The following is a 26,318-nucleotide window of genomic DNA, read 5'->3' on the forward strand; positions in this document are numbered from 1 at the left end:
GAGAAGTCTGCTGGGCCATGTGGATTCGTTCCCTGGCTGGCCAGGGATCAAATTTGTGCTGCAATGGCTGCGGACAGCTTCACAGTACTACAACTTAACCCCTTGTGCCACCAGGGAGGCCCTATAGTAAACGGTTTTTTAAGTATAGGATACAAAATCATTTCAGAATGCTTTTCCATTAACATTTTTAGTATTCTCATAACATACCCATAAGGAGATACAAAATTACCCTCATTTTTGAGGTGGGAAAACTGAGGTTCCAAAGTGATTAAATTCCATGTCACAGAATATAGTAAACAAGTGCGAGATTAGTGGCAGCACGACATGATAGAAAGAAGTGGTTTGGAGCTGTTTAGATGCAGGATTATAATCTTAGCTTCATCACTAACTATGAGACTTGACCAAGTTAACTTTTCTTAATCTTTTTCCTTTATTTGCAAAATGCAATTAATACCATCACATCACTGGAATGTCATGAGTACTCAGAATAGCACTTAAATGCCTAGCAGAGTGCTTGGCAAAAAGGTAATGCTTAATAAATCACACTTTAATTTTTCTGATGTTTTTCTTATAACCACCTTATACAGACTTGGGAATTTCCTGGAAGAATCCTTTATTTTTAGATGGTTGAAGTCTACATAATGTCATAGGACAAAACACTCCTCTATTTTACTATTACTCACCTAAAACAAAGCCAACCTGAATGGCTTTTTCCTTTACTGCAGCATCTGATTCTGCTATATAAGAGCACCGTCTACTGAATGAATAGGCCAAGACTGAAGCAACTTTCACACCATGATCCATCAAAGCCTGGAAACAATGATGAAGCAAATGTCTAGAAGAAAAAGAAAAATTACTTTATAAAGCTAATATATTTTGTTCTTTAATTAAGTGCTACCTTGCTTTTTTTGGAAACAGTACCATTATTTTCCAGGGTGGAATAAGAGAAAAGCCTTTTGCCTTATAAATGATAAGGTCATAATAATTCTCAAATCAGTCTACTGTCCCTACTCAGTGGTTCATTGAGTGATACTGTAACACTCAAAAAGAATACATGGAGTGTAAACTGAGACAGGATTAAACAAACTTTCAATATTGGTTTTAAAAACCAAACTGTCTTAGAATTCAACAATGATCCAATTTAAAAATGGGCAATGTATTTGAACAAACAAACCTACAAATGGACAATAATCACAAGAAAAGATATTTAACTTAGTCACTAGGGAAATGCAAATCAAAATCACAGTAAGATACCACCTCATACCTGCTAGGATAGCTATAATTTTTTTTTAAGTGTTGGCAAGGATATGGAAACATTTGAACCCTCACACATTGGTGTTAGGAGCATAAAATGGTCCAGATGCTGTGGAAAAGTTTAAAAGTTACTCAAACATTAAACACAGGGTGGTCATGTCTATACCCTATAATTTTCTTGGATTAAAAATTAAAAACATGAAAATTAAAAACATGTCCACATAAAATCTTATCCGTGAATGTTCATAGCAGCATTATTCAAAACAACCAAAAGGTGAAAACAATCCAAATGATGGATAAATGAAACACAGCAAACCCATACAATGGAAGATTGTATGGAAAATTCCACAGAAAAGAAAGAAGGATCAATACAAGCAACATGAATGAACCTGGAAAACTGTATGATAAGTCAGTCAGAAAAGATCATATATTTATTATGACTTCATATATGTGAAATGTCTAGAACAGATAAATCCAAAGACAGAAAGTAGATTAAAGGTGAGCCAGGGACGGGGGATAACAAAAAATAGGAAGTCAGTGCTGTGCGTGGGCTGGTGGCCCTGTGGAAGTGGCAGTGATTCCTCTCTGGAACCATGAATGACATCAGCAGCAAGGAGCACACTCCACCCATCACCCTCAAGTATCAAATCTTTCTCAAAAATGAAAAAGAACAATGTCTCAATTTCCTGATATTCCAATTTATGCAGAAAAGGATGTATTCCATATGGTAGTCAAAGTACCATGTTGGTCTAATGCAAAAATGAAGACTGCTACAAAGAACTCTAAATCCAATTAAACAAAGGCCTCCCTGGTGGCGCAAGGGGTTAAGCACCGCACTATGAAGCAATCCGCAGCCTCTACAGCACGAGTTCGATCCCCGGCTGGCCAGGGAGCAACCCACATGGCGCAGCAGACCTCTCCTGACTCACCCGCTGCTCCCCTCAGCAGTGTACTCTGGTCAATCTCCCTGTTCTGTTCCCCACTCTGTCTCTGGAGAGTCCTTTCACCCCCTGTATCTCTGACCTGTACCCGAGCTCTTCTAGGCATAAATAAATAAATCTTTAAAAAAAAGTAAATCCAATTAAACAAGATGTGAAAGAAAGGGAACTTGATTATGTTGCAAGTCTGGAACTATGGAGACATCGCTCAGACTTGGAAAGACCCAAGACAATGACAAAACACATAGTTGTTGACAATGATTCAATTGATATGTGTGAAATTGGAAGCAAGCAAGGTATGTGGGAGAGGTAAACTAATCAGGTGAAAATTGTGGGCAAACTGGCTAAGATCAATGAAGGGGAAACCAACTGGAAATTCATTGCCATTAGCATGGATGATTCTGATGCAGCCAATTACAATGATATTAATAATGTCAAGTGACTGAAACCTGGCTATCTAAAAGATACTGAGGACTGATTTAGAAGGCGCAAGTTTCCTGATGGAAAACCAGAGAACTGGTTTGCTTTCAAAGCAGAATTTAAAAATAAGAACTTTGCAAGTGATATTATTAAAAGCACTCATGACCATTGGAGAGCATTAGTGATGAAGAAAACTGATGGAAAAAGAATCAGCTGCATGAATACAACAATATCTGAGACCCTTTAAATATAACCCCAATGCTGCCAAAATCATTGTGGATGCTTTACCACCACCACATTGAGTCTGCCTGCACAGTAGTTCCATCCACAGAAAAGAAAATTTCTCTGAAATACAGGCTGATGTTGTTGTATCCTACCCATTTTAGCCAAAGTAGTAGCTTTTTAGAGCTTTAAATTTATGGAATTAATCAAAATAAAGTAAATCCTGCTTTGAATTTAATATATCAATCTAATATATTCAGAGCTTTATCCATCTACAATAAAAGCAGTTAGCATATCTCAATAACTTTTAGTACATGCTTAAATATCAAAGCAGCTGTAATTTAGAAGTAATTTGTGAATAAATGTGCAATAAAAGTATAAATTGGATGTATGTCTCCCATGTGTTAGGAAATAAAATTATTTTGCTGATAAAAAAAGGAGAAGAAATAGAAAGTGACTTAAATTATTATAAGGTTTCTTTTTGGTGTGATGAAATGTTCTAAAATTAGACAGGGGTGATGGTTGCAAAACCATGTGAATCGCACAAACGGTGAACTCATGATATGTAAATTACATCTCAAAAATTGTTTTAAAAACAAAATCATAAATGATGGAGTCACTGCTTTGGATAAAGTGGAGAAATGTCAAATCACATGCTTTCAGGGGCACTTACCAAGGGATATGGACTTGGTGAAAGATAACCTGAGAGATGAAAGAAAGGTATTCCACTAAATCTTTACAATGGCCATGTTTAGAATTGCACAGAGAAATTCAAATCCCAGAAAGCAAACCTTTTCTAATAATAATGTCTTTTTAAAGTCTTAATACTTTCTGTGCTTACTAAAGTTTTACTATTTTCTTTTGACAAAATAAAGTTCTCATCTATTTTTTTTTTTTTTCAGTTACCTTTAATTACTTAACCACGAGGTTTCTCTATAGTCTTATAGTACACGGGCCACATTTCTGAATTATTTGTGAGGTTGTGAGAGTGATATGACTGTAACACCTGTCATCCCACTGATCACCAGGGTTGATTCAGGTGATTTGGCTGATCTCCCTTACTGTTCCATGGGCATTCCTCCCCAGGCCGCACTCAGAGTTTAAGTGGAAGGCCTTCCCCGAAAGGAAACATATCATTCTTGGTCAGGGGTATATGACTAGCTGTACTTCCCTGCCAGAACCTCCAAAACAAGCTTTTACAGTTATTCATGAAGAGTGAAATCAGTTAATTATTTACTTGTTTATTATTTTTATTGTCCCTCTGTCTAAAACACAAACTTCATGAACAAGAGACACTATAGTTCTTATTCAGTGCTATACCCTAGCATCTACAATACTGCATGAATGAAAACAACTTGGCAATACCCACATTAGAGATTAACAGTATTTTGTAAGACTCTATTCTTATTTTTCCTAGAAATGCAGGTTATGAAAAGGAAATGGCATTTAAAGTAGATTTAGGGAAGAACACTAAAGAGATCAACAAAAGCTATGTCAACCCACATATGGATCCTACATCGTAACAGCCACAATGGGAAAGGGAATTCAGTCTGTTTCTTGAATGTAAAAAGCAATGGCGGTATTCAGTTTCACAATGAGAATGTACTTAATGCAACTGAATGGTACAGTTATAAAATGGTTATAATGGTACATTTTAGTTTATGTATATTTTACCACATTTTTCAAAAAGTGGTTTTACCTTTTATCCAAAGCTCTCAATACTTTAGCAAAAACTTCCAATTCACAAAATTCACTGCCCAGTTGACATAAGCGTCCCTGTTGGTAAAGCTGAAATGAAAAAAGAGAAAAGATAATTAAAATTTTAATTTAATTTTAATTTCTACTTTAATTATTCTTTTTTTTTTAAATTAATTTATTTATTTATACAAGCACTGGGTACAGTCAGAAGCACGGGAGGGTGAGAGAAGTCACCAGAGCCAGAGCGGGGAGCAGAGCAGGCAGAAGGACCGAAGTACACTGCTGAGGGGAGCAGCGGGCGGCAGGAGAGGTCTGCACGCCATGTGGGACCCTCCTCTGGTGGCCGGGGAGCAGCCGGGGATCGAACTGGCGCTGTAAAGGCTGCAGGCAGCTTCGCAACCCAGCGCTCAACTGCTGAGCCACCGGGGAGGCCCTACTTTAATTATTCTTGATGAACATAATGATGCACTTAATATTTGATGAACTTAATGTATACTACTCAAAGACCATATGATTAAATTATAGGAGGAAAGATGCTTATGCTGTGTAAAAGAAATGTAGCACTAAATTAATAAATTTCTACAACTCATAAAAATACTTTAATAATTATATGTAATCACTAAAAATTAATAATTGTAAAAAGTGTCCAGTACATGGTAAGTACTTCAAAGTACCATATAACTATTAAACATGAAAGTTATATTCAAGAAAATTACAACTGTTAACTTTTTCCCTTAAAATTGGATGGGTAGTTAATGTAAAATTATCAAAATGAGAGCAAACATAATGGTCCAGAAGCTAGAACTGGTCAATATGTCCCTCTGACAGCTTTTCAGACTACAATAAGAATCTCAGTTAATGTGGAGGCATATCAAAAAGCAAACTAACAGATGTCAAAAGTAATCCAGGATCACAAGATTTCTAACAATTTATTCATTTTCCTTCAACTTTTTAGAACTTCTACTAAAACAGTATTTTAATAAATGTGTTGAAATGCTCATCCCAAATAAAACATACAACACATGGTTAAAAAAAGCAAATACTATTGCTCCCCACCTACCTCAGTTTCAGCAAATGATTTAAAATTTACATATGCTATAAAAATACAGTGACTTAGAAGGCAGAATTTTGTCATGTTAATCCACTTGATATTATAGGAACTTAACACTTAGAATTCAGTTGATAAGAACATGGGCTTCATACATCAAGTGGGCCATCATACTACAAACTCAGTCAGCAAACTCTTGGGCATAAATCACTAGTCACAACGGGAAACCCATTCAAATTGGGTAGACAAATTAATGCAAATCAGTGACCACAAGAAAAAAATCCATTATCTACTACTGCTGGAGTAGGGAGAGCATGAAAGCAGAAATGTTATCTTCACACAATGGTTGCATGATAAATCTTAAAAGATTTGCTATTTTTGGAGAGGATTATGCTTTTTGCTATAAGAGCTCCTGGAAAGGTATACAACAAAATTCACTACTATTAGTCACTGTCATATTTACTCTATTAATCAGTAGAGAAAAACCTAAGGATAACAATGCTGAGAGTTTATGACCAAATGCCTATTTGGAACTTAAAAATGTCCCAAACTTGGGACAAAAGAACAAATGAAGTCATCAAATAAATACCTAGCACTGAATATACATTCAATATTTTCTGAATGCCTAACTCAAATTGGTAGTTATCCACTTTGGATGGAATTCAAAACTTAGAAGAAACAAAAAATTCAAGATAGAGTCTCTACTTTGGAGTTTATCATCAGTAAGGCATGTATTAAGTATTGTTCTATTATTTATTAAAACTGCTCAAATTCATCTAATGAATCTGACACTGAGAACAATGAAGTATCATATATCGTTACTTACTGCCTCATTCTGTCTCTGCAGTACTCTGTATAAAACAGTGCTCCCGTAATATTCTGAGGACAAACCTGAACGCAAACTTAATAAGCTAGAATCATGAAGAACATAAAGTGCGAATACCTAACTGGAAAAATTGAAAGCAAAATCTAAGTAATAGCTGCTTAAATTTATAGACAAAAATAGACATTTCTTATTTTAACATCTGATATTTTACCAAATTTCATGGCATATTCATTACATGAAAATCTTATCAAATTTATCTTTGTAAATTTCATATCAAAGATAAAAATATTATAGCTAGAAACATTATACTTATTTTCCCCCCTTATTATGGAAGGTATCATGCTAGACATTGGGGATGCAATGATGACTGTGGTCAACCACAAAAATACAAAGTCAAAAAGAATTATTTAACACGGGGGCCTTCCTGGTGGCCTAGGGGTTAAGTCTCAAGGCTATCACCATTACAGCCTGAGTTCAATCCCAGGCCAGGGAGCATATGGCGCAGCAGACCTCTGCGCAGACCACATATGGCGCAGCAGACCTCTCTGTCTAGCCCCCTGCTTCCCTCAGCAGTATATTTCAGTACATCCACCTGTTCTGCTCCCCACTCTGTCTCTGGTACACCCCAGATGTTCTACTAAATAAAATTTTTTTTAAGTTTTTTTTTTTTTTAAAGATTTATTTATTTATTTATACATACAAGTACTGGGTACAGTCAGAAGCGCGGGAGGGTGAGAGAATTCACCAGAGCCAGAGTGGGGAGCAGAGCAGGCAGAAGGACCGAAGTACACTGCTGAGGGGAGCAGCGGGCGGCAGGAGAGGTCTGCGCGCCATGTGGGACCCTCCTCTGGTGGCCGGGGAGCAACTGGGGATCGAACCGGTGCTGCAGAGGCTGCCAGCAGCTTCGCAACCCAGCGCTCAACCGCTGCGCCACCGGGGAGGCCCTAAATAAATATTAAAAAAAAAAAAAAAAAAACTCTAATCTCAAAAAATGTAGAATCAAAGCAGAAAAATAATGTTCACAGAGTATACCGCAGAGTAAGGTAAATGCTTTAGGAATACCCACTCAAAGGAGGAACTTTGCTGAGTTTTGAAGTGAAACGGGAGTCAAGTTTCTGGCAAGAGCTGACACAGATGAAAACCTTCTAGCCCCTTTCAAAACACAGGGAAATACTGGATAAAGTATCACAAAATAACATTGGGATACATAACTGATTTCAAAACCAAGAGCAGAAACTCCACTGCTGCCAAAAATTAAGAAGATACAAACCCAAAACAGTTGAGAGGGAATAAAACTATAGTTTTTAACCTCTGAATGATCACAGGCTAGAAAGAAGTTCAGGAAGTAGTCCTTGAAGCAAAGGGACCTAGAGCTGAATCTATGAGTGATAAAGTCCAGAACATCTCCAACAGCCTAGGTAAAAAGTCTGCTGTGAAAAACTGAAAACTCCGACACAGGAGACATGTATTTATTTCAAAGTTGTACTACCTAGATGTTTTATAATCCCCAAACCCATGAATTGGCATTAAAAACTGGTCTGAGACTATGAAATCCATGAAGTTCCCAAAGAGACAAAGGCAAAAACACCTAGAAGGATGATGAAAATGTTTTGTATCTTGATAGGACAAAGGATCCTGTTTCTTCAAAAAATAAACTGCAAAGATAAGGAAACAAATAGAAAGGGAACCTACATATAAGAGACTTAAGAGATATATCAATCATTAGCCAAGGTGTAGAATTTATCTGAATCCCTATCCGAAGAAGCACAGTAAAAATATATGTATACCTGACATTTGCAATGATTGAATTATTTGAACAATGACTGGATATTTACTAACATTAAGAAATTATTGCTAATTTTTCATAAGCATAATAGTATGGTAGCTATTAACCTGTTTACAGAGGAAATATATAATGTAGCTATTTGCCTCCAAATATTGTGTAGGAAAGAGGAATATTGGTGGGAAAATAAGATTCAGCAACAAGACTGGCCAAGAATTACTGTTAAAAACTGTTGGGTGACACACAGAGGTTCTTTATTCTGTTGTCTTTTTTTCCCCCATAATAAAAGGCTTTAAAAATGGCAGGGGGAGAACGGATCGTTTAAATCTCCTCCAAACAAATATACCTTTACCTCTAAATACAGTAACATTTTATTTAAATAGATGTGCCTTCTTCATCTACAAAATCCATCATTTGTATGTTTATCTCAAAATTCAACTGAAATGTAGCTCTGAAACAATTCACATTGGAATATAACGATATTCCTTTACCTTGTTCTTATACTGTATGTTACATGCAATGCACTTTATCTGCTGTTTGACTACATTGTGATCTCAGATGATAAATTCTAGTATTAAAACAAGTGCTATAGAGGTACCATAACATACTACACATGTAGTTAAAAGGTAAATGTTTTCTTAAGTCAACATTTAAATTTCTTGCTTCTTACTAACATTTTCTCACTGCTCTATACTCATTGGTTTGTTGTACTCTTTTATCTTGCAGGGCAACAAGTTTTGCTTACTGGTAAGTAAACCAAAGGTGAAGTGGAAGTGATCCTATTATGAAAAAGCAGAAGAAACAACTAACACTCAAACAGAAAGGCGACCTTTTATAAAAGTTTAAATAGGTGATTCATTTAGCCAAATGTTTATGTTTTCGATCCACCACTAGTAAAAATAAATTAAAGGTCTTTGCCCAGTCATTGTGACGATGTATTTATGTCTAATATAGCAGATTCTAACTTACTTTTTGGGTTAATGCATTATTTTCAAGATAGCATGATTGTGTTAATGGTAGAAGATACAAATGAAGGTCTAAACAAAAATCTAGTTAGATATAAGATCTAAACAACAGTAATAGAGTCATATATAACTCAATATATAGCAACAATTTCTACATTTGGGTAGTAAGTTTCTCAGCTTCTTTTCTTGAAACCTCACTGCCAATCTGTGGTGACAATTAGGAGTGTATCTGCGGGGCAGTAGAGAGAGGGCGGGATAGCGGTAGGAAAACACATTCTGTATTCTAAATAACCAACTTTAAAACATGTTTCCTCTGATGTCAGAAGATTCATATGTATTTTATTTTTTTTATTTTTTATTTTTTTTAATAGAGGCATGTTTTATTTATTTATTTATTTGTTTGTTTTGTTTATACATGCACTGGGTACAGTCAGAAGCGCAGGAGGGTGAGAGAATTCACCAGAGCCAGAGCAGGGAGCAGAGCAGGCAGAAGGACCGAAGTACACTGCTGAGGGGAGCAGCGGGCGGCAGGAGAGGCCTGCGCGCCATGTGGGACCCTCCTCCGGTGGCCGGGGAGCAGCCGGGGATTGAACCAGCGCCGCAGAGGCCGCAGGCAGCTTCGCAACCCAGGGCTCTACCGCTGCACCACCGGGGAGGCCCTCATATGTATTTTAGAAAAATCAGAAATAACTTATAAAAAAACAATTTTGCTGTCCAAACTTGTCAGAATAGTGGCACATTTCTTTTCCATTCTTTTTGTTGATTTATAGGAATTTTGAGTATGTTCCATAAACTCAATCTTCCCTTACGTAAATTAATTTTTTCATTAATGTTTAAGTTTTATTTTTTTAAAAGATTTATTTATTTATGCATACAAGAGCTGGGGTACGGGCCAGAGGCGCGAGGGTGAGAGGATCAACCAGAGACAGAGTGGGGAACGGAACAGGCAGACTGACTGAAGTACACTGCTGAGGGGAGCAGCGGGCGAGTCTGGAGAGGTCTGCTGCGCCTGGCTGGCTGGGGATTGAATTTGTGCTACAGAGGCTGTGGACAGCTTTACAGATTGCATGTCAACCCCCTGTGCCAACAGGGAGGCCCAGTGTTTAAGTTTTAAAACTTGATTCCAAAATGTTTCTGTGATTGTGATTAACGAATATTGCAATCTCAGGACAAAATACAGCAAATCCATTTTCATTTTGTACAATGTTGTTTCATTATCGCATTGATGAGGAAAAACAATCCAGGCTTCAGTTTAATAAAATGTCAAAGAGGAGGATATTCTTTCATTTTATGTGGTTTTATTAAAACCACAGTCTCCAAGAAGCTAGCAGTAACTTTAAGTGAGGACTCACTGTATGTCTTAGTCTAAATTTATTGAATAATTTTGGATTTCTAAGCACCTCGTTTGGATTTACTCCAAATTTTCTATTATTTTGAGGAAAATAGCATTTCTAAAGATACTGCATTTGAAAAAATTACTGAATTTTTAATTATAAACATATTATCACCCCCCCTTCTGAATTATCTTATTGCTATAGTTTTTTGGTTGATTTTGCTGACTTTTTCTTTAACTGCACTAATTAGCACTTCAGGAATGTTGAATATGCAGTATACATTCCAGAAGTGTGAAAATCTTTACTTAAAAAAAAACTTAATGACTCTGACAATAACATTATAGTCCTGATTTTAACCAGAATGCGTTAAGTGTTTTTCATCAATATTTTTGTTTAAATGTGTATACTACCTCTGAATTAGGTCATATGTTTCTATTACAGAAGTAGCTGTGCATCTTTATTAAAAGCTTAACAAGGCCTCCTTGGTGGTGCAAGGGGTTTATTCTCAGCACTATGAAGGAGTCTGCAACCACTGCAACAAGAGATCCACCCCAGGTCAGGGAGATAACCCACATAGCACAGCAGATCTCTCCTGTCTTACCCACTGCTCCCCTCAGCAGTGTATCTCAGTAGACTCACCTGTTCTGCTCCCCACCCTGACTTTGCTGAATCCTCTCACCACCACACCCACACTTCTGGCCTACTCCCCAGCTCTTATGTGCATAAATAAAATAAATCTTAAAACAAGGTTTAATAGAAGAATGGCCTCCCTGATGGCACAGGGGTTAAAGACACAAGGCTATCAAGCAATCCCCTGCCAGGGAGATAATTCATATGTCACAGCAGACCTCTTCTGTCTCACCAGCTGCTCCCATCAGCAGTATATTTCAGTCAGTCCGCCTGTTCTGCTCCCCACTCTGTCTCTGGTGAATCCTCTCACCGCCACCACCCCCACACCTCTGGCCTGTACCCCAGCTTTTGTATGCATAAATAAAATAAATCTTTTTTAAAAAGTTTAATAGAAGATGTCAGATTTTTATTGACAGCTTTCCTGTAGCCTAATAAAATGGTAAATTGTATTTACTAACTTGCTGATATACCTTTGTATTATTTTTCTTAGATTTTGGTCTCCACAAATGAGTTTTCTAGACACTTTCCTTCTGCTGTTATTTTAGGATGAGGTTATCAGTGTTAATTTGGCCTCTTTGTTTCTACTGAAAAGAATTTGGTTAGTCTGGAATAAGTTAAATATCAATAGTATAAACTCTTCTTGTCTTTGAATACATCCAAGAGTGTCTGAAGTTGGTGGGAGTTTCGTTTAATGAGGAAGGAAGCACATGGAAGAAGGCAGAAATATAATCTCTCAATTTCTTTCTCAGTGTAACATTTCTTTTGGACATTTGTATTTTGCTAGAAACGTAATTTCAGTCAGGCTTTTGGAATGAAATTAGCATAGAAGTATACAAGTTATTCTACATCTTAAGATAACTATTCTACCGTTCAAAATGCTTCCTCCCACCCCCGCTTTCCATCATATTTATGATTATTTTCTCTTTCTCATCCCTAATTGAGAACGTGAGCTTTCCTCATATCTTGATTTGCCTAACTAGTATTTAAGTAAGTAGTTGAATTATTTTTCTTTTTTTTTGAATGACTACTTGGACTTATTTCTCATTCATACTGACAAATATTTTATGGTATTTCCCTTAGTAAAACTCAGTGTACTAGGTATCTCCCTAAAAATTCAATTTTACTTCTTATATATCAAAATAACACATGGTGTTAAAAATCTAAGCATTTAGGGACCTCCCCAGTGGCGCAGCGGTTGAGCGCTGGGTTGCGAAGCTGCCTGCAGCCTTGGCAGTGCCGGTTCGATCCCCGGCTGCTCCCCATCCACCGGAGGAGGGTCCCACATGGTGCACAGACCTCTCCTGACGCCTGCTGCTCCCCTCAGCGGTGTACTTCGGTCCTTCTGCCTGTTCTGCTCCCTGCTCTGACTCTGGTGAGTTCTCTCACCCTCCCGTGCTTCTGACTGTACCCAGTCCTTGTATAAATAAATAAATAATATCTTAAAAAAAAAATCTAAGCATTTAAAAAATAAAGAGAATATATGTACAAAGAGATTGCAATCCAGCCACCAGAAGTAAATACCGTCAAAATTTTTGTGTTCCTCTATATTTTTTCAATGCGTACACAAATGTATACCTATATTCCCCACTTTCAAAAAATAGTCACATAGGACTGTGCTAGTCATACTACTTAGTAACAAGATTTTTATTGTCCCCACTTAATCGCTCTGGCCTCTCTACTGTGGTATAGAGCATCCTCATTCTGTTTCTAAATAAAGTATGATAGGGCCTCCCCGGTGGCGCAGCGGTTGAGCGCTGGGTTGCGAAGCTGCCCGCGGCCTCTGCGGTGCCGGTTCGATCCCCGGCTGCTCCCCAGCCACCGGAGGGGGGTCCCACATGGCGCGCAGACCTCTCCTGCCGCCCGCTGCTCCCCTCAGCGGTGTGCTTTGGTCCTTCTGCCTGCTCTGCTCCCCGCTCTGGCTCTGGTGAGTTCTCTCACCCTCCCGCGCTTCTGACTGTACCCAGTGCATGTATAAACAAAACAAACAAACAAACAAATAAATAAATAAAAAACATGCCTCTAAAAAAAAAAAAGTATGATAATCCATTCCTGACTGATTGGCGTATAACTGCCTCCAATTTTTGCCGTCATAAACAATGTTACGTTAAACATCCTGAAATTGAATTTTCTGCACATTGAACAAGTATTCTTGTAAGAAAAAAAATCTTTAAATGGTAGTGTGGGTTAAAAGGTATGAGTGAGTGATTTGAATTGGTAAACCATGACAATCTGATAAGTGAACATGTTATTTTTGATTGATGTATAACATATGCAAACGCACAACTCATTTAAAATATAAAACTTCATAAATTTTCACAAAGTGAACACATACATATAATCCAGATAATGAAACAAAGTACCAGGTCCTATAAACCTCCCTTCCTGCTCTTATAGTCATTATCCTCCAAGATAACCTCTCCCGCATTTGAACATTTTTGATTATTCATTTTGCCTGTTTTTAACTTTATATAAATAAAATCATGCACTATATACCCAGTTTCCAAACTACAGTATTATTTTTAAACTTGAGGGAAATAATATTGAACATCTGTTTTATACCATGCTAACTACTAGACTGCCATCATCCTTTCATTGCTGTCTTATCTTTGTGAAGCTGCATTTCCAGTGGTAACTATGATAGAAACCAATGTGCAAAAGTCAATATAGATCAGAAAATGATGGCTGTAGTATCCAATATGACTACAATATTTAAGTTGTTTTTTTTTTTAAAGATTTATTTATTTATACAAGAACCGGCGTATAGGCCAGTTGTGTGGGAGGGTGAGAGGATTCACCAGAGACATAGAGGGGAACAGAACAGGCAGACTGACAAAATACACTGCTGAGGGGAGCAGTGGGTGAGGCAAGAGAGGTCTGCTGCCCCATGTGGGATTCTCGCCGGCCGGTATCGAACCCACACTGCAGAGGCTGTGGACAGCTTCACAGTGCGTCGCTCAACCGCCTGCGCCACCAGGAAGGCCCTACAACATTTAAGTTGTACAATGCCCCACAAACACATATAATGCATTAGTAAGTAACTGTGGTTAGAATGAAGTAAACAGAGTGTTTTTTCTTTCAATTTTTATGCATTAATTTTTAAATGGCTCATAAGTTGTTAGGAAATAAATATTATTAAACTGTTTAGAAATAAGTACTTAATAAACAGAACTGTTAGGTATTTCTTTTGGCCTAGGCGGGTCCATGAACCAAGTGCTGTAAAGAAGAAAATGTGGAGCTTCTGGCGTATACGCCTGTGAATGGCTACTTTCATTCATGTCTGTGAGATTCATCCATATTATTTCAAACAATTGCAGGTCATTCATTTTCATTGTATAATATTCACTGTATGAGTATCCCATAATTTATTATCTTATTGATCGGTATTTGGACAGTTTTCAATTCTTGGTTATTATTAATAGTGTTGCTGTCAGCATTCTTAAGTATGTATCTCTCAACAGAAGTGGAATCACTGGTCCTTTGACTGGTCCTCTGAATAGGCTTAAAAAAAAAGTGTTAAGTTCTTTCCTCATTTTCTTGTGTTTTAATTTCTAGTTCTTTAGATGTAGGACAGGGTCTTCGTCAAATATATGTACTCTAAGTAGTTTTTTCACTCTGTGGCTTGGCTTTTCATTCTCTTGACGGTATCTTATTCTTGATCTTCATATTCTGGATGATAAATATATTCAATTTATCAAATTATCTATGTATTCAGCCCATCTTCTATGTTTTAATAAATATTTCCTGACATAGTGAAAATGCTTTTTTCTTTTTTTTTTTTTAAAGAGGCATGTATTATTTATTTATTTGTTGTTTGTTTGTTTGTTTATACAAGCACTGGGTACAGTAAGAAGCATGGGAGGGTGAGAGAATTCACCAGAGCCAGAGCAGGGAGCAGAACAGGCAGAAGGACCCAAGTACACTGCTGAGGGGAGCAGCGGGCGGCAGGAGAGGTCTGCGCGCCATGCGGGACCCTCCTCCGGTGGCTGGGGAGCGGCCGGGGAGCAGCCGGGGATCGAACCGGCGCCGCAGAGGCCACGGGCAGCTTCGCAACCCAGCGCTCAACTGCTGCGCCACCGGGGAGGCCCGAAAACGCTTTTTTCTTAAGGTGTTTTATTTCACATTTAGATCATCAATCCATTAAAAAACGAATGCTGTGTATGGCATCAAGTAAGGTCACGATACTTTTTCTCCCCATAAGGATACCTAGCTCACCAACACCATTTACTTGACCTTCCTTTCCCCCTTATACTACCACTGGGTAACTTTTATCATAAATCAGGTGTGTCCCATAAATATATGTGTTAGTCTTTTCTGGACTGTTTTATTCCATTTGTCTATTTACCTATTTATGGGTCAATATCTCATCATCTTAATTATTCAGCTTGATATGTGGTGGTGTTAGTCCTCTGGATTTTCTTTCTTCTTCATGATTGCCTTGGCTTGATATTGCATTTTATTTTTATTTATTTATTTTTTTAAATAGAGGCATGCTTTATTTATTTATCTGTTTGTTTGTTTGTTTGGTTGGTTGGTTGGTTATACATGCACTGGGTACAGTCAGAAGCGCGGGAGGGTGAGAGAATTCACCAGAGCCAGAGCGGGGAGCAGAGCAGGCAGAAGGACCGAAGTACACTGCTGAGGGGAGCAGCGGGCGGCAGGAGAGGTCTGCGCGCCATGTGGGACCCTCCTCCGGTGGCCGGGGAGCAGCCGGGGGATCGAACCGGCGCTACAGAGGCTGCGGAGCAGCTTCGCAACCCAGCGCTCAACCGCTGCGCCACTGGGGAGGCCCTTGATATTGCATTTTAATATGAATTTCAGTTGAGCATCTTTTGATATTTATTGGCTGTTCATATTTCCCTCTTTCATGAACTGGCTGTTCAGATCTCTGAAAGTAAGGCAGTGGTTTGTTTTTTTTTTTTTTTTTTTAGATTTATTTATTTATGCATACAAGAACTGGGGTACAGGCAAGAGGAGTGGGGGTGAGAGGATTCACCAGAGACAGAGCGGAGAGCAGAACAGGCGGATTTGACTGAAATACACTGCTGAGGGGAGCAGCGGGTAAGACAGGAGAGGCTGCTGGGCCATGTGGGTTAGGTCCCTGGCCAGCTAGGGATCAAACTTGTGTTGCAGTGGCTGGCGATAGCTTCACTGTACTGAGACTTAGCCCCTTGTGCCACCAGGGAGGCCCCTCTTTTTCTTTTTAAAGATTTATTTTATTTATTTATGCATACAAGAATTGGGGTCTAGGCCAGAGGTACGGAGGGTGAAAGGATTCACCAGAGACAGAGTGGAGAGCAGAAGAGGCGGACTGACTGAAATACACTGCTAAGGGGAGCAGTGGGCGAGACAGAAGAGGTTTGCTGTGCCACGTGAGTTAGCGCCCAGGCCAGGGATCAAACTCTTTACATAATGATTAGTATTCAATCTTTCTGTATTAGGATATTCATGCTTTATCTGTCAAATGCAATTACAGTCTTTTCAAAAATGTGTTTATAGTTTTTCCTTATTTTTTATATACTCAAAGGTATCATTTCCCCCCCGAGTTTTAGTTTCATGCTTAGAAAAGCCTTCTACATGCCAAGATGGCATTACAGTTGGCAAAGTGAGATCTTCACATTTTATATCACTTATTTTAATTTGTAAATTACCTTAAAAATAATTTTTCCTAAGAAGAAATTTCAGTCACTTCTCACTGTAAGATAATGATCCAACAATTTATTCTAAATTTTTTATAATTTCACTCGCTATATTTAAATCTTTAATTCACCTAGAATTCATCTGAGAATACGATATAAAGTAGTGGCGCAACTTTCCCCCAAAATGTCAATTTCCCAAGACTTTTTTTTATTATTTCCCCCACTGATTTGAAATAGCATTGTCTCATTAACTTTATCATATAGTAAATTATTAAATAAGCCTTGGTTTCTATCTAGATTGTCTATTATATTCTATAAACCCATTTCTCTCTCTGTTGTCACTGTGCCCATGGGTTTAAAATATGTATGTAGGGACCTCTCCGGTGGTGCAGCGGGTTGAATGTAGCGCTGTGAAGCTGTCCGAAGCCTCTACAGTGTGGGTTCGATTCCAGCCAGGGAGCAACCCACATGGCGTGGCAGACCTCTCCTGTCTCGCCCACTGCTCCCCTCAGCAGTGTATTTCGATCCTTCTGCCTGTTCTGTTCCCCGCTCTGTCTCTGGTGAATCCTCTCACCCTCCCGTGCCTCTGGCCTGTTCCCCAGTGTTTGTATAAATAAAAAATTAATAAAATATGTATGTAGCTTTATAATACTGTCACACACCTCATAAGGAGTTTTTGGTCAACAATGGACCACATATATAATTGTGGTTCCTATATATAGCCTCTGTAGTAAGTGATACCATCTAGCTTTGTACAAGTACATTTTCTGAAGTTCACACAATGATGAAATCACTCAACAACACATTTCTCATACTGTGTTGATACATGACTATATATGCTAGACTATCTTAGAATGCACAGCTCTTCACAGTCTTCCTTCTAAACTTTGCTTGCTCATTTATTCTAGTGTAAGTAATTCCTCCAGATGAATCTCATACTTATCAGTTTCCTACACCCAATAAATTTCTAAGGTTTGGGTTCAAGTTGTGATAAATTCTATAGCTTAAATGAAGATAGACTGATACATGTATAACATATTACCTTCCCATCCAGATACATGGTATGGCTGGCTATGTTCTTTTATGCCACCTCCCTGATAAAGTTTTTATTTTCAATTTATCAATCCTAAAAGCTCTTTGTATGAAAAGAGTATTAACTGTTTGGCTGTCAAATATATTGCAAATATTATTTTCAATGTTACCGATCAGCTTTAAAAGCTTATCAGAATGTTAGTTGAGGACGTACATAGTTATACACCAGAAATATACACGGAAAAAGGAAAATTAAGACACCTCTAATAGGAAACCAGGCATTGATTCTTATGGTTTTCAGGAAAAGACAATTGGGAAAAAAAAAAAAAAAAAACCCAAGATCATTATGTTTAATAAGACTATGAAAACAATGACTACAACACATTTCTAAAACACCTCACCTAGGCAAACCTAAACTCTATGGCAAATTCTGTAACTGGAACAAGACACACAATAGACCATTTAAAATAAAGACAATAAACTTCACACTTTAAAGAACCCAGTCCCTCATTCTACTTGCTTTCAACATGGCATATAATTTTACAGTTCTGTCTATTCACCTTCTATAAATGGCTGAGCAACCTTGGTTAAAAAAACAGTGGGAATCTCAGACATTTTGTAGGGCACTGATTTTTATTGAACCACTTTTACCACCTGTCAATTTTCAAACATTTTTAGTGAGCTTCACTTCCCATATACCTTAGCAGCCATTTCCAACTTCTGTATCCTTCCCACCTAAAAGCCACTACTCCTATCCTTATCCCTCAGATCTTACTTCCTTTATGACACCATTCTTTGCAAACTTAACTACATTGATACTTTATGCCCTTAACTCTTTCCATCTGATCTTAGAAAAGTCTTCTTTCCATAGCGCCTTAATTTACGCACATTGAAAGATGATGCAAAACTCCTTAATTAATGCTCCCTGCTCAGGAACTCTGCTCCATAATTTACTTCCAGGTTCACTTGTATATTCAACTTCTCACTCTCTTTGGTTTCTGCCACGCAGCCAACAAGCATATTCAAATGTGTTCTATTCTTAAAACAAACACCCCCCCCCACCTCTCCTTCACATAAAAGCATTGTCACCATCAGCCCTTCTCCGTTCCCTGCTCAGGGAGCAGTCAGCATGACCACTTGTTCATCTTCCATTCATTCCATAATCCCCCTTTTTAAAGTGTTATGAATGTGCCTTTACCTAAATTTACTGACAAAAAGTTACTGTCTAGTGACACTAGACTACCCAATGAAGAGGGATAGGGCCTTTGGCCTTTCTACAAATCCTGTAATTTTGCCTATGACTATGTCTACTGATGAGAAATGGGACTACTGCAGCAGGGATCTCATGAGTTTCTCCTTGGATCCAAACTGGAGAAAATTGCAGACTGTACATAGAAAACCTTTTAAAATTTTCATAAGTCACAGGGAGTGGAGGGGTATTATTTGTGTACAAAAGTGTTTAAAAGCATCTTCCCCAAAAAAACTTAGTTGATACAGTTTAAGGAAATCTGGGATTGCCTCTTTACTTCTTTAAGAGTTCATCAAACATCAGCTCTACAATGTCTCTCATTAAAATAATCTACCACCTCAAGAAGCAAAAAATCTTTCTATGAAGCAATAGACACAGGAATTAAATACTAAATACGAGACCTTGACTAAATTACCTAACTTTCTCACCTATTAAACAAGCTAATGCATGTAAAAGCATTTAACACAGTTCCAGGCACAGCTTAAACACTTCCTTCACCTTAGCTCACTGCATACTCCCAACATGTATACAACTATTGGGAGTTAAGGTGTACCAAAAAAAAGCAGTATTAAAATTTTAACTGTGAAACAATATGTGGCAGAAGCACCATCTATTCATACTCACTAATAATCTTCAAATGAAAAGCTTCAATTAGAACTGAAAGTTACTCTAAAATACCCAAGTTTTCTGACAGAATTCAACCACTAAACGTATTTTGACAGTTTAAATTGCCAGTGATTTTCTCTAAAAAGAGTATGTCTGATTAAATAAATGGACAAAGTTAGAACACACACAGCTGCCAGCTTCCTATGTTGAGAAAGACAAATCTACTCATCCTTTCTTGGGAGGAATAAATCTTAAATATACACAATTTTCTTAGGCATATATAAAAATTAACTGACGTATTAAAAGGACTAGGAGTGAAGGATGGTTTTCTCTAAATTCCCCACCCTCCTTATAATATGAATGACCAAAATAAATCCTCTCCAAATATTTAGAGGAAAACACTGTAATTGTTAGAATTGGCGAAAAGCAGCTGGATTTAGTAAAATGTAGCAAGTCAGCTGCTTTCTGAAAAAATATTCTGGGGGTGGAGAAAGTGGGCAATCTTCCCAATGAAACAACTGCATAAAACACCCTACACATATAAGAACATACACATCAGTTAAATATCAGCTTACAGTGTTACAGTCAACTTACAAATGAAGAGGCAGTATTTAAGATGTAAAAAATATATCATCCTCTATCTACAATCAAATTTTGCATGAATGGCTACTGGAAAATAGGAGTTATCCACGCCGATTCAAGGCAAGGCAGACCAAATAATAAATCCACTGTTCACAGTCAAATGTGGGGGGGAGAGAAAAAGGGAGGCTCCTGAGTCCACAAAGTTCTCCTCCCTCTCTAAACACTGCTAAAACTGTCCACGTCTAAAGACACTTACCCTTGAAACTCCTTGGAGGGTGACTTTGAGACTTTTTGTTCTGATTTTTGAGGAGGAGCGATTTAGGAATGTTTTACAAGATTGCAACGGTGAAATACACGAATAGAACTTAAATTCTAAAATATTTTTCCTTCCCCTTCCTTTCCAAGTTTAATCCCCACTTTCAGATTAATAAAATCCCCAATTCAATCCCAAGTACAAATAAAAACCAAAGCTTGACAGAATAAGCGATAATGCACAATACTACTTCCAATAATCCCTCCATGCCTCTCAATGGAGAGAGGGGACATCAAGAAACGAAAAAGGAGGAAAGAAAAAACAAAAAACGTGGAGAAGGAGGGCAAAGAGTTGAAAGTAAGACGGGGAGAGAAGTGAGCAAAAAGTCCTGCTGATTCTGACACTTAATTGGGAAAAGGGGGGCGGAAAATACCCGAAGACACGGGCTAGAGGGGAAGGACTGAGCGGGGCGGGGGGCAACAGCGCAAGTTCAGGCAGAAGGCCTGCCCAAGGGGGCGACAGCGTGTGGGGGGGAACCCCACAGGGTGGGAAAAGACTCACTGGGAAGAGATATCAACCAAGGCCCAACAGCTTAAGACACAGAGGATACGGAGACAGGGTGCCTGGAAACTGGCAGCCCCGAGACCGCGCCAGATGTCTGAGGAGACCTCGCCAGGGGGGGAGCCGGGTTAACCGCGGGGGCTCGCAGACGTGGAAGGGGGTGCGGCCCCAGGGGCGGCCGCGGGAGCGCAGGAGCACCTCACGGCCCGTACCTTATAGTAAACATCGAACTGGATGTTCTCGGGCAGGGAGCGGATGTCTCGGCGGGAGCGGATGTAGTTGTCCACGACCGCGGAGATGGCGGTGTTATAGAGAGTCTCTGGGATCCACTCGAGCTCCACGGCCGCCATCTTCCTTCCCTCCTCCTCCGCCTCCTCCGCCTCCTCCTCCCGAAGGCCCCCGCCTCCCTCCGTAGCGAACTCCTCTGCGGCCCCGGAGGCTTCGGAGGGGCGGCGGCAGCCACGCGGGCGCGCGCTGAAGGGCGGCACGGCCCGGGCTCCCCCGGGGAGCGAGCTGCGGGGCGGCGGCGGACGCCCGCCCGGGCGCGGAGCAGGGCAGGCAGCGCGGGGACGGCCGGGACAAGGCCTCACATTCCGGGTTTCGGAGGTACCCGGGTTCCGTCCCAGCGCCGATCTCCGCAGGGGCGGGCCTGCGTGTGCAGCGTCATGACGTCAACGCGCGCCGACGCGCCGGAGGGAAGGAATGCGGCAGGCGAAAGCTTGGGAAGCGCGTGCGCCCTCCCACGGGCCGTGTTTTCCGAGGGGCAGGAGGCGGGCAGGCGGGCGGGCGGGACTGGGGGGCGCGGTGGGGGGTGGCGAGGAGAGTTGGTTGGTTTCTTGCGAAGGACGCGTGGTGACAGCGTTTTTGCCCTCCGGTGCCGCGGGGCTCGGGCGGAGCGGTCCGTCCTGCAGTCCGTGCAGCAGGAGTTCTTCTTAAGGACATTTTTGAGGCTCAGATAAAAGTTTGGGTCCTCTCCCCGCAAAATGCACAATTATTAGGACACGGAAAATTAGGCATTCGGGAGTTCATGTTACTCGAGAAACCCTGCCTTAGGCTCCCGTCCCCAAACCAAGTGAAGAACCTTTGGTGCAGAAGCTAGGGATCAGAATAGAGGTTTTCAGAAACTTGGTTTTCCTTGTACAAATATCTGCGATGTTTGATTTTTTTTTTTTTTAACCACAATTCTTTTTCTAAGTAAAATTTACCTCCTCAAAAGGAGGTGGGGAGGAACACCCCCTTTTATAGCGGGTAGCGGACTCCTGGTATAAAGGAATTTGTAGGTAGGTCAACCTGATTACACAGCTATAAATAGTGGAGACAGAAAAAGGGCTCAATGGTGGCTGTGACAGGACTTAATGGTAAGATAGAAATGAAGGTTCTGATTTTCTCCAGAATTCCCACCTCAGAGGACTGCTGAATAATCGAGAGTGTTTGTTTCAATTCCTTCTTTTCCTCAGCTTGAACATCTGCTATTTATGTAACTTAGTTTTCCAAGTCTGTGATTTGAAGAACTTCACGTAATATCTTTCTGCTCTAGGAACTTATGAAGGGAAGTATTGGTCATAATTGGTGACGGTGATACCGGAATTGTCAGGCCTTGTCTCCCAGCCAGGAACATATCCTGAGTCCCAGCCACTAGACCCCCCACGGGTTGGTGTCTCACAAAGCCGCAGCAGGAACTCCGCAGACGCTCAGGCAAGCTAATGAGAAGAGGCAGGTTTGTTTAGAGAAAGAAAAAGTTTATTGAGGAGAAAAAGAACAGAAATAAAGTGGGACTCCCAGGCCAGGGAACCAGGCCTGGGAGGGGCAAGAAGCCAAAGTGGAGTTGTGTCTCAGGGAATATATACCTTTTTTCCCTCATTATTCTAAAGCTCCACCAGTCTCTTTGTGATTGGTTAGTTCTCGGCTGTGTCACTTAATTTGCTACTGAGTGGGGGATCTTCACATTCCTTATCTAACAGCTTCACATTCCTTATCTAACAGCTTTGTCTTTCCCCATTTGTTGCATCTTTATCTTTATGGCCCAGTCCTCTGGATGGGCATCCCTGCTTTGAAGTTAAACAGCTGCCCTTCTAAGTTGTCCATAAATTAAACCACTCTCCATTTCTCCAATCTCTGCCTCCCTTTACCACCTGAAGGAAACCAGGACCAGCTTTAACAATGTTGTCCTTGGTCCTGAGATATTTGTTTTTCCTAGTGGAATTGGTTACATTCCCTTGGTTGTCCTTATCTCTGAAGCCTCCCTAAATTCTTCAGAGGTCCCCTCCTGCACTGTCCCTAAAACTGCATAATTCCTAGCTTGCCCTGTGTCTCAACGGGGTCAATCCCATAGTCTTTAAGTCAATGCAAATCCTGAAAACAACATCAATAATAATGTCTTGACATTTAAAGCTAAAGAAATCGTAAGTGGTTGTAACAGTTCATCTGGCTTTTAATGTTAAATGATTAATCTGTTTAAAAAGCAAAAAGCAAAACACAGTCATCTTCTCAGCCCATACCAGTTCTTCCTCTGTAGTCCTAGGAAAACTGGTTGACTTTAAGGTACAGTTACCAACTTAGCAAGAAAAAAAATACAGGGCCTACCCGGTGGTGCAGCGGGTTGAGTGCTGCGCTATGAAGCTGCCCGCAGCCTCTGCAGCGCGGGTTGGATTCCCGGCCGGCCAGGGAGAAGCCCACATGGCGTGGCAGACCTCTCCTGTCTCACCCGCTGCTCCCCTCAGCAGTGTCTTCGGTCCATCTGCCTGTTCTGCACCCCACTTTGTCTCTGGTGAATTCTCTCACCCTCCCGTGCCTCTGACTGTACCCCAGTTCTTGTATAAATAAATAAATCTTCAAAAAATAAAAAAATACAAATGCCCGGTTATGTTTTAATTTCATATAAACAACTAGGTTTTTAAAATTATAAATATGTTACAGGCAATAATTTGACCCACCCATTCCATTTATTCAAACTCATCAGTTCCTTCAGCAAACCCAGCATCTGGAATCCTTAGACACAGCTTATTTGAGGCTGCTGGATCCTTTTCTCACAAAAATGCAGTTATCCGTACATTATCCATGCAAATATTGCACTGGATGTACTTAGACTGAAAAAATATTCATTGTTCATCTGAAATTCAAATTTAATTGGGCATCTGTATTTTATCCTGCAACCCTAGTTCAAGGAAGCCATAAATCCCTTGAAGTTGAATACAGTTGTTTCCTACCTTTTGGCAATAGTGACCAACACTGCTATGAACAGAGATATCTCTTCAAATCCCCACTTTCCATTTTTTCAGTATATACCTAGGAATAGAATTATGGATCATATCATAATTCTATGTTTAACTTTTTGACAAACTGCCAAACTCTTCCATAGCAGCTGTACCACCTTTTTATTTTCCCAACGAGCAATGCCCAACAATTTTGATTTCTTACCATTCTTAACACTTCTCATTTTCCTTTTTTTTTTGCTACTACTATCCGAATGAGTGTATGGTGGTATTATAATATTTTTTATTTCACAAAAATTTTTTGTTTCACAAAAATTCACATTCGAGTGATAAACTAGCACAATAAAAGAAAGGATATTAATTGCAAAGCCAAAGACACTAAAGTTATCTTGGAAAAACATGTTTGACAATACATAGCAAGAGCCTTAAAAACACACAAACTCCAACTTAAATTTATAGATGTTTATTCACATGTCCAAATAAGTATAAGGATGTTCACACAGCCTGATTATGTATTATGTCAGTTTTCAAGTATGAACAGTAACTTTTCTCGCATGGAAGCTGCAATAGAACGGTTCTGTTCTCATTAGTTTTAAGTGAGGGGATGCAGAAGAGGGAAACAAGGATTCTTTACTTTTGAGTTCCAAAAGTCTAGGTCCTGCAGGGAAATAGAAATAACTCATATGTGAAGTGATAGGTTTGGGAATGACTGGATGAATAGACTTGCCTCATCCCTTTCACCAGCCAAATTCCCTGGAGAGAAGAAAGGAAAAAGGGGGAAAGCCCAAATTAGAAAATATAGGAAACTGATTATGAAGGAAGTGCCCTGCACCCTTTTACCTTACCTCCATTAACCCACTCTCCTACACCTCTGCATGGAAAAGGTTGGGGGATCTGAGTACAGAAAGTTTACTTTCATAGGCAAAGTCCAGAAGCACAGTAAGAACCCATAGTGTCCTGGCAGATAGACCTTAGACATCACAGGACCTGACAGAATGATATAGAATGACCAGGGGCTAACCAGACTCTATTTAGGGTTTTTGCTAGCCCATGATTTGCTCAGAACAACAGAATGATATTTGTGATTCCAAGAGCTTTTGACACTCTCCTAGACCTGCACACTGGCAGCCCATCACAGGAGCTGACAATCCTCAAATCTAAGAGAACATTCTTGAGAAGAGAGAAAAAGCTGTCTCTCAATAAGCTTTTGAAGAAAACACAGCAGTGATGGGTGTGGACTATGACCGAGGTGTCACAGGAATTGGCTATGGCACCGATGCTGATCACTAGATCTCTCACAGAATAAAACAGCTCCAACTGATGTCATAATTTCAGGTTTTCAGGTCAAGTTCCCCAGCCAGGAATTGATGCCAGGCAGTGGTGACAGCACTGAGTCCTAGTCACTAGATCACCACAGGTTGGTGTCTAATGAAGCCACAGCAGGCAGGAACTTCTCTGACTCTCAAGCAAGTGAGTGAAAGAGGCAAATTTGTTTAGACAAATAAGGAAACATTTACTAAGGAGAAAAAGGAGCAGAGATAAAGTGGGACTCCCAAGTCAGTGGAAACATGTCAGGGTGTTGCGAGGGGGGGAAGCAGACCACCTTGGTGGGCTTCCTCAGGGTAGGTGTCACCAATAATTTTCTGACCATAAACAATGCCTTTCAATATGCTTTATTCACGCAAGTCACACAATAGTCAAACACCAGTTCTAACACTACTCTATCGCTATGTCCCTGGATGATGGCTTACCACAACTTCACTTTGGTCGTCCGGGAAGGGTCATCCATGGTTCGACAACTCCAACTCAACCCGTGAACTCGGCGGCTCAAACTCGGTCTCGACTCCGCAGGATGTCCAACGGTTGCAACCTGCCAACGATGTCCAGGGTTTCTTTGACGGATCTAGAAGGGGTGAGACAGCTCTGGTCATGCAGAGTCCCGTGCTGGTCTTTTTTTTTTTTTTTTTTAATAGAGGCATGTTTTATTTAATTATTTGTTTGTTTGTTTGTTTGCTTGTTTTGTTTTGTTTTATACATGCACTGGGTACAGTCAGAAGCGCAGGAGGGTG

General features: G+C 39.8%; 1 protein-coding gene and 1 pseudogene across 1 annotated transcript in view; one reads left to right on the top strand and one right to left on the bottom strand.

Moving 5' to 3' along the window:
• The window catches only part of APPBP2 (amyloid beta precursor protein binding protein 2), a 37,114-nt gene extending 15,449 nt beyond the window's left edge, over positions 1–21,665 (bottom strand). Inside the window, exons 1-3 of the mRNA XM_037491784.1 lie at positions 21,250–21,665; positions 4,534–4,622; positions 684–835 (exon numbers count right to left, since the gene is read on the bottom strand). Coding sequence (XP_037347681.1) covers positions 684–835; positions 4,534–4,622; positions 21,250–21,387 — 379 coding nt within the window. The 5' untranslated portion in view covers positions 21,388–21,665. The remainder of the gene's footprint in view (positions 1–683; positions 836–4,533; positions 4,623–21,249) is intronic.
• On the top strand, positions 1,848–2,914 carry LOC119232960 (inorganic pyrophosphatase-like; annotated as a pseudogene).
• Positions 21,666–26,318: the final 4,653 nt, after the last annotated feature.

This window comes from Talpa occidentalis, unplaced genomic scaffold, assembly GCF_014898055.3.
Source record: "Talpa occidentalis isolate TD23 unplaced genomic scaffold, MPIMG_talOcc4v2.1 talOcc4.7, whole genome shotgun sequence".
NCBI lineage: Eukaryota > Metazoa > Chordata > Mammalia > Eulipotyphla > Talpidae > Talpa > Talpa occidentalis.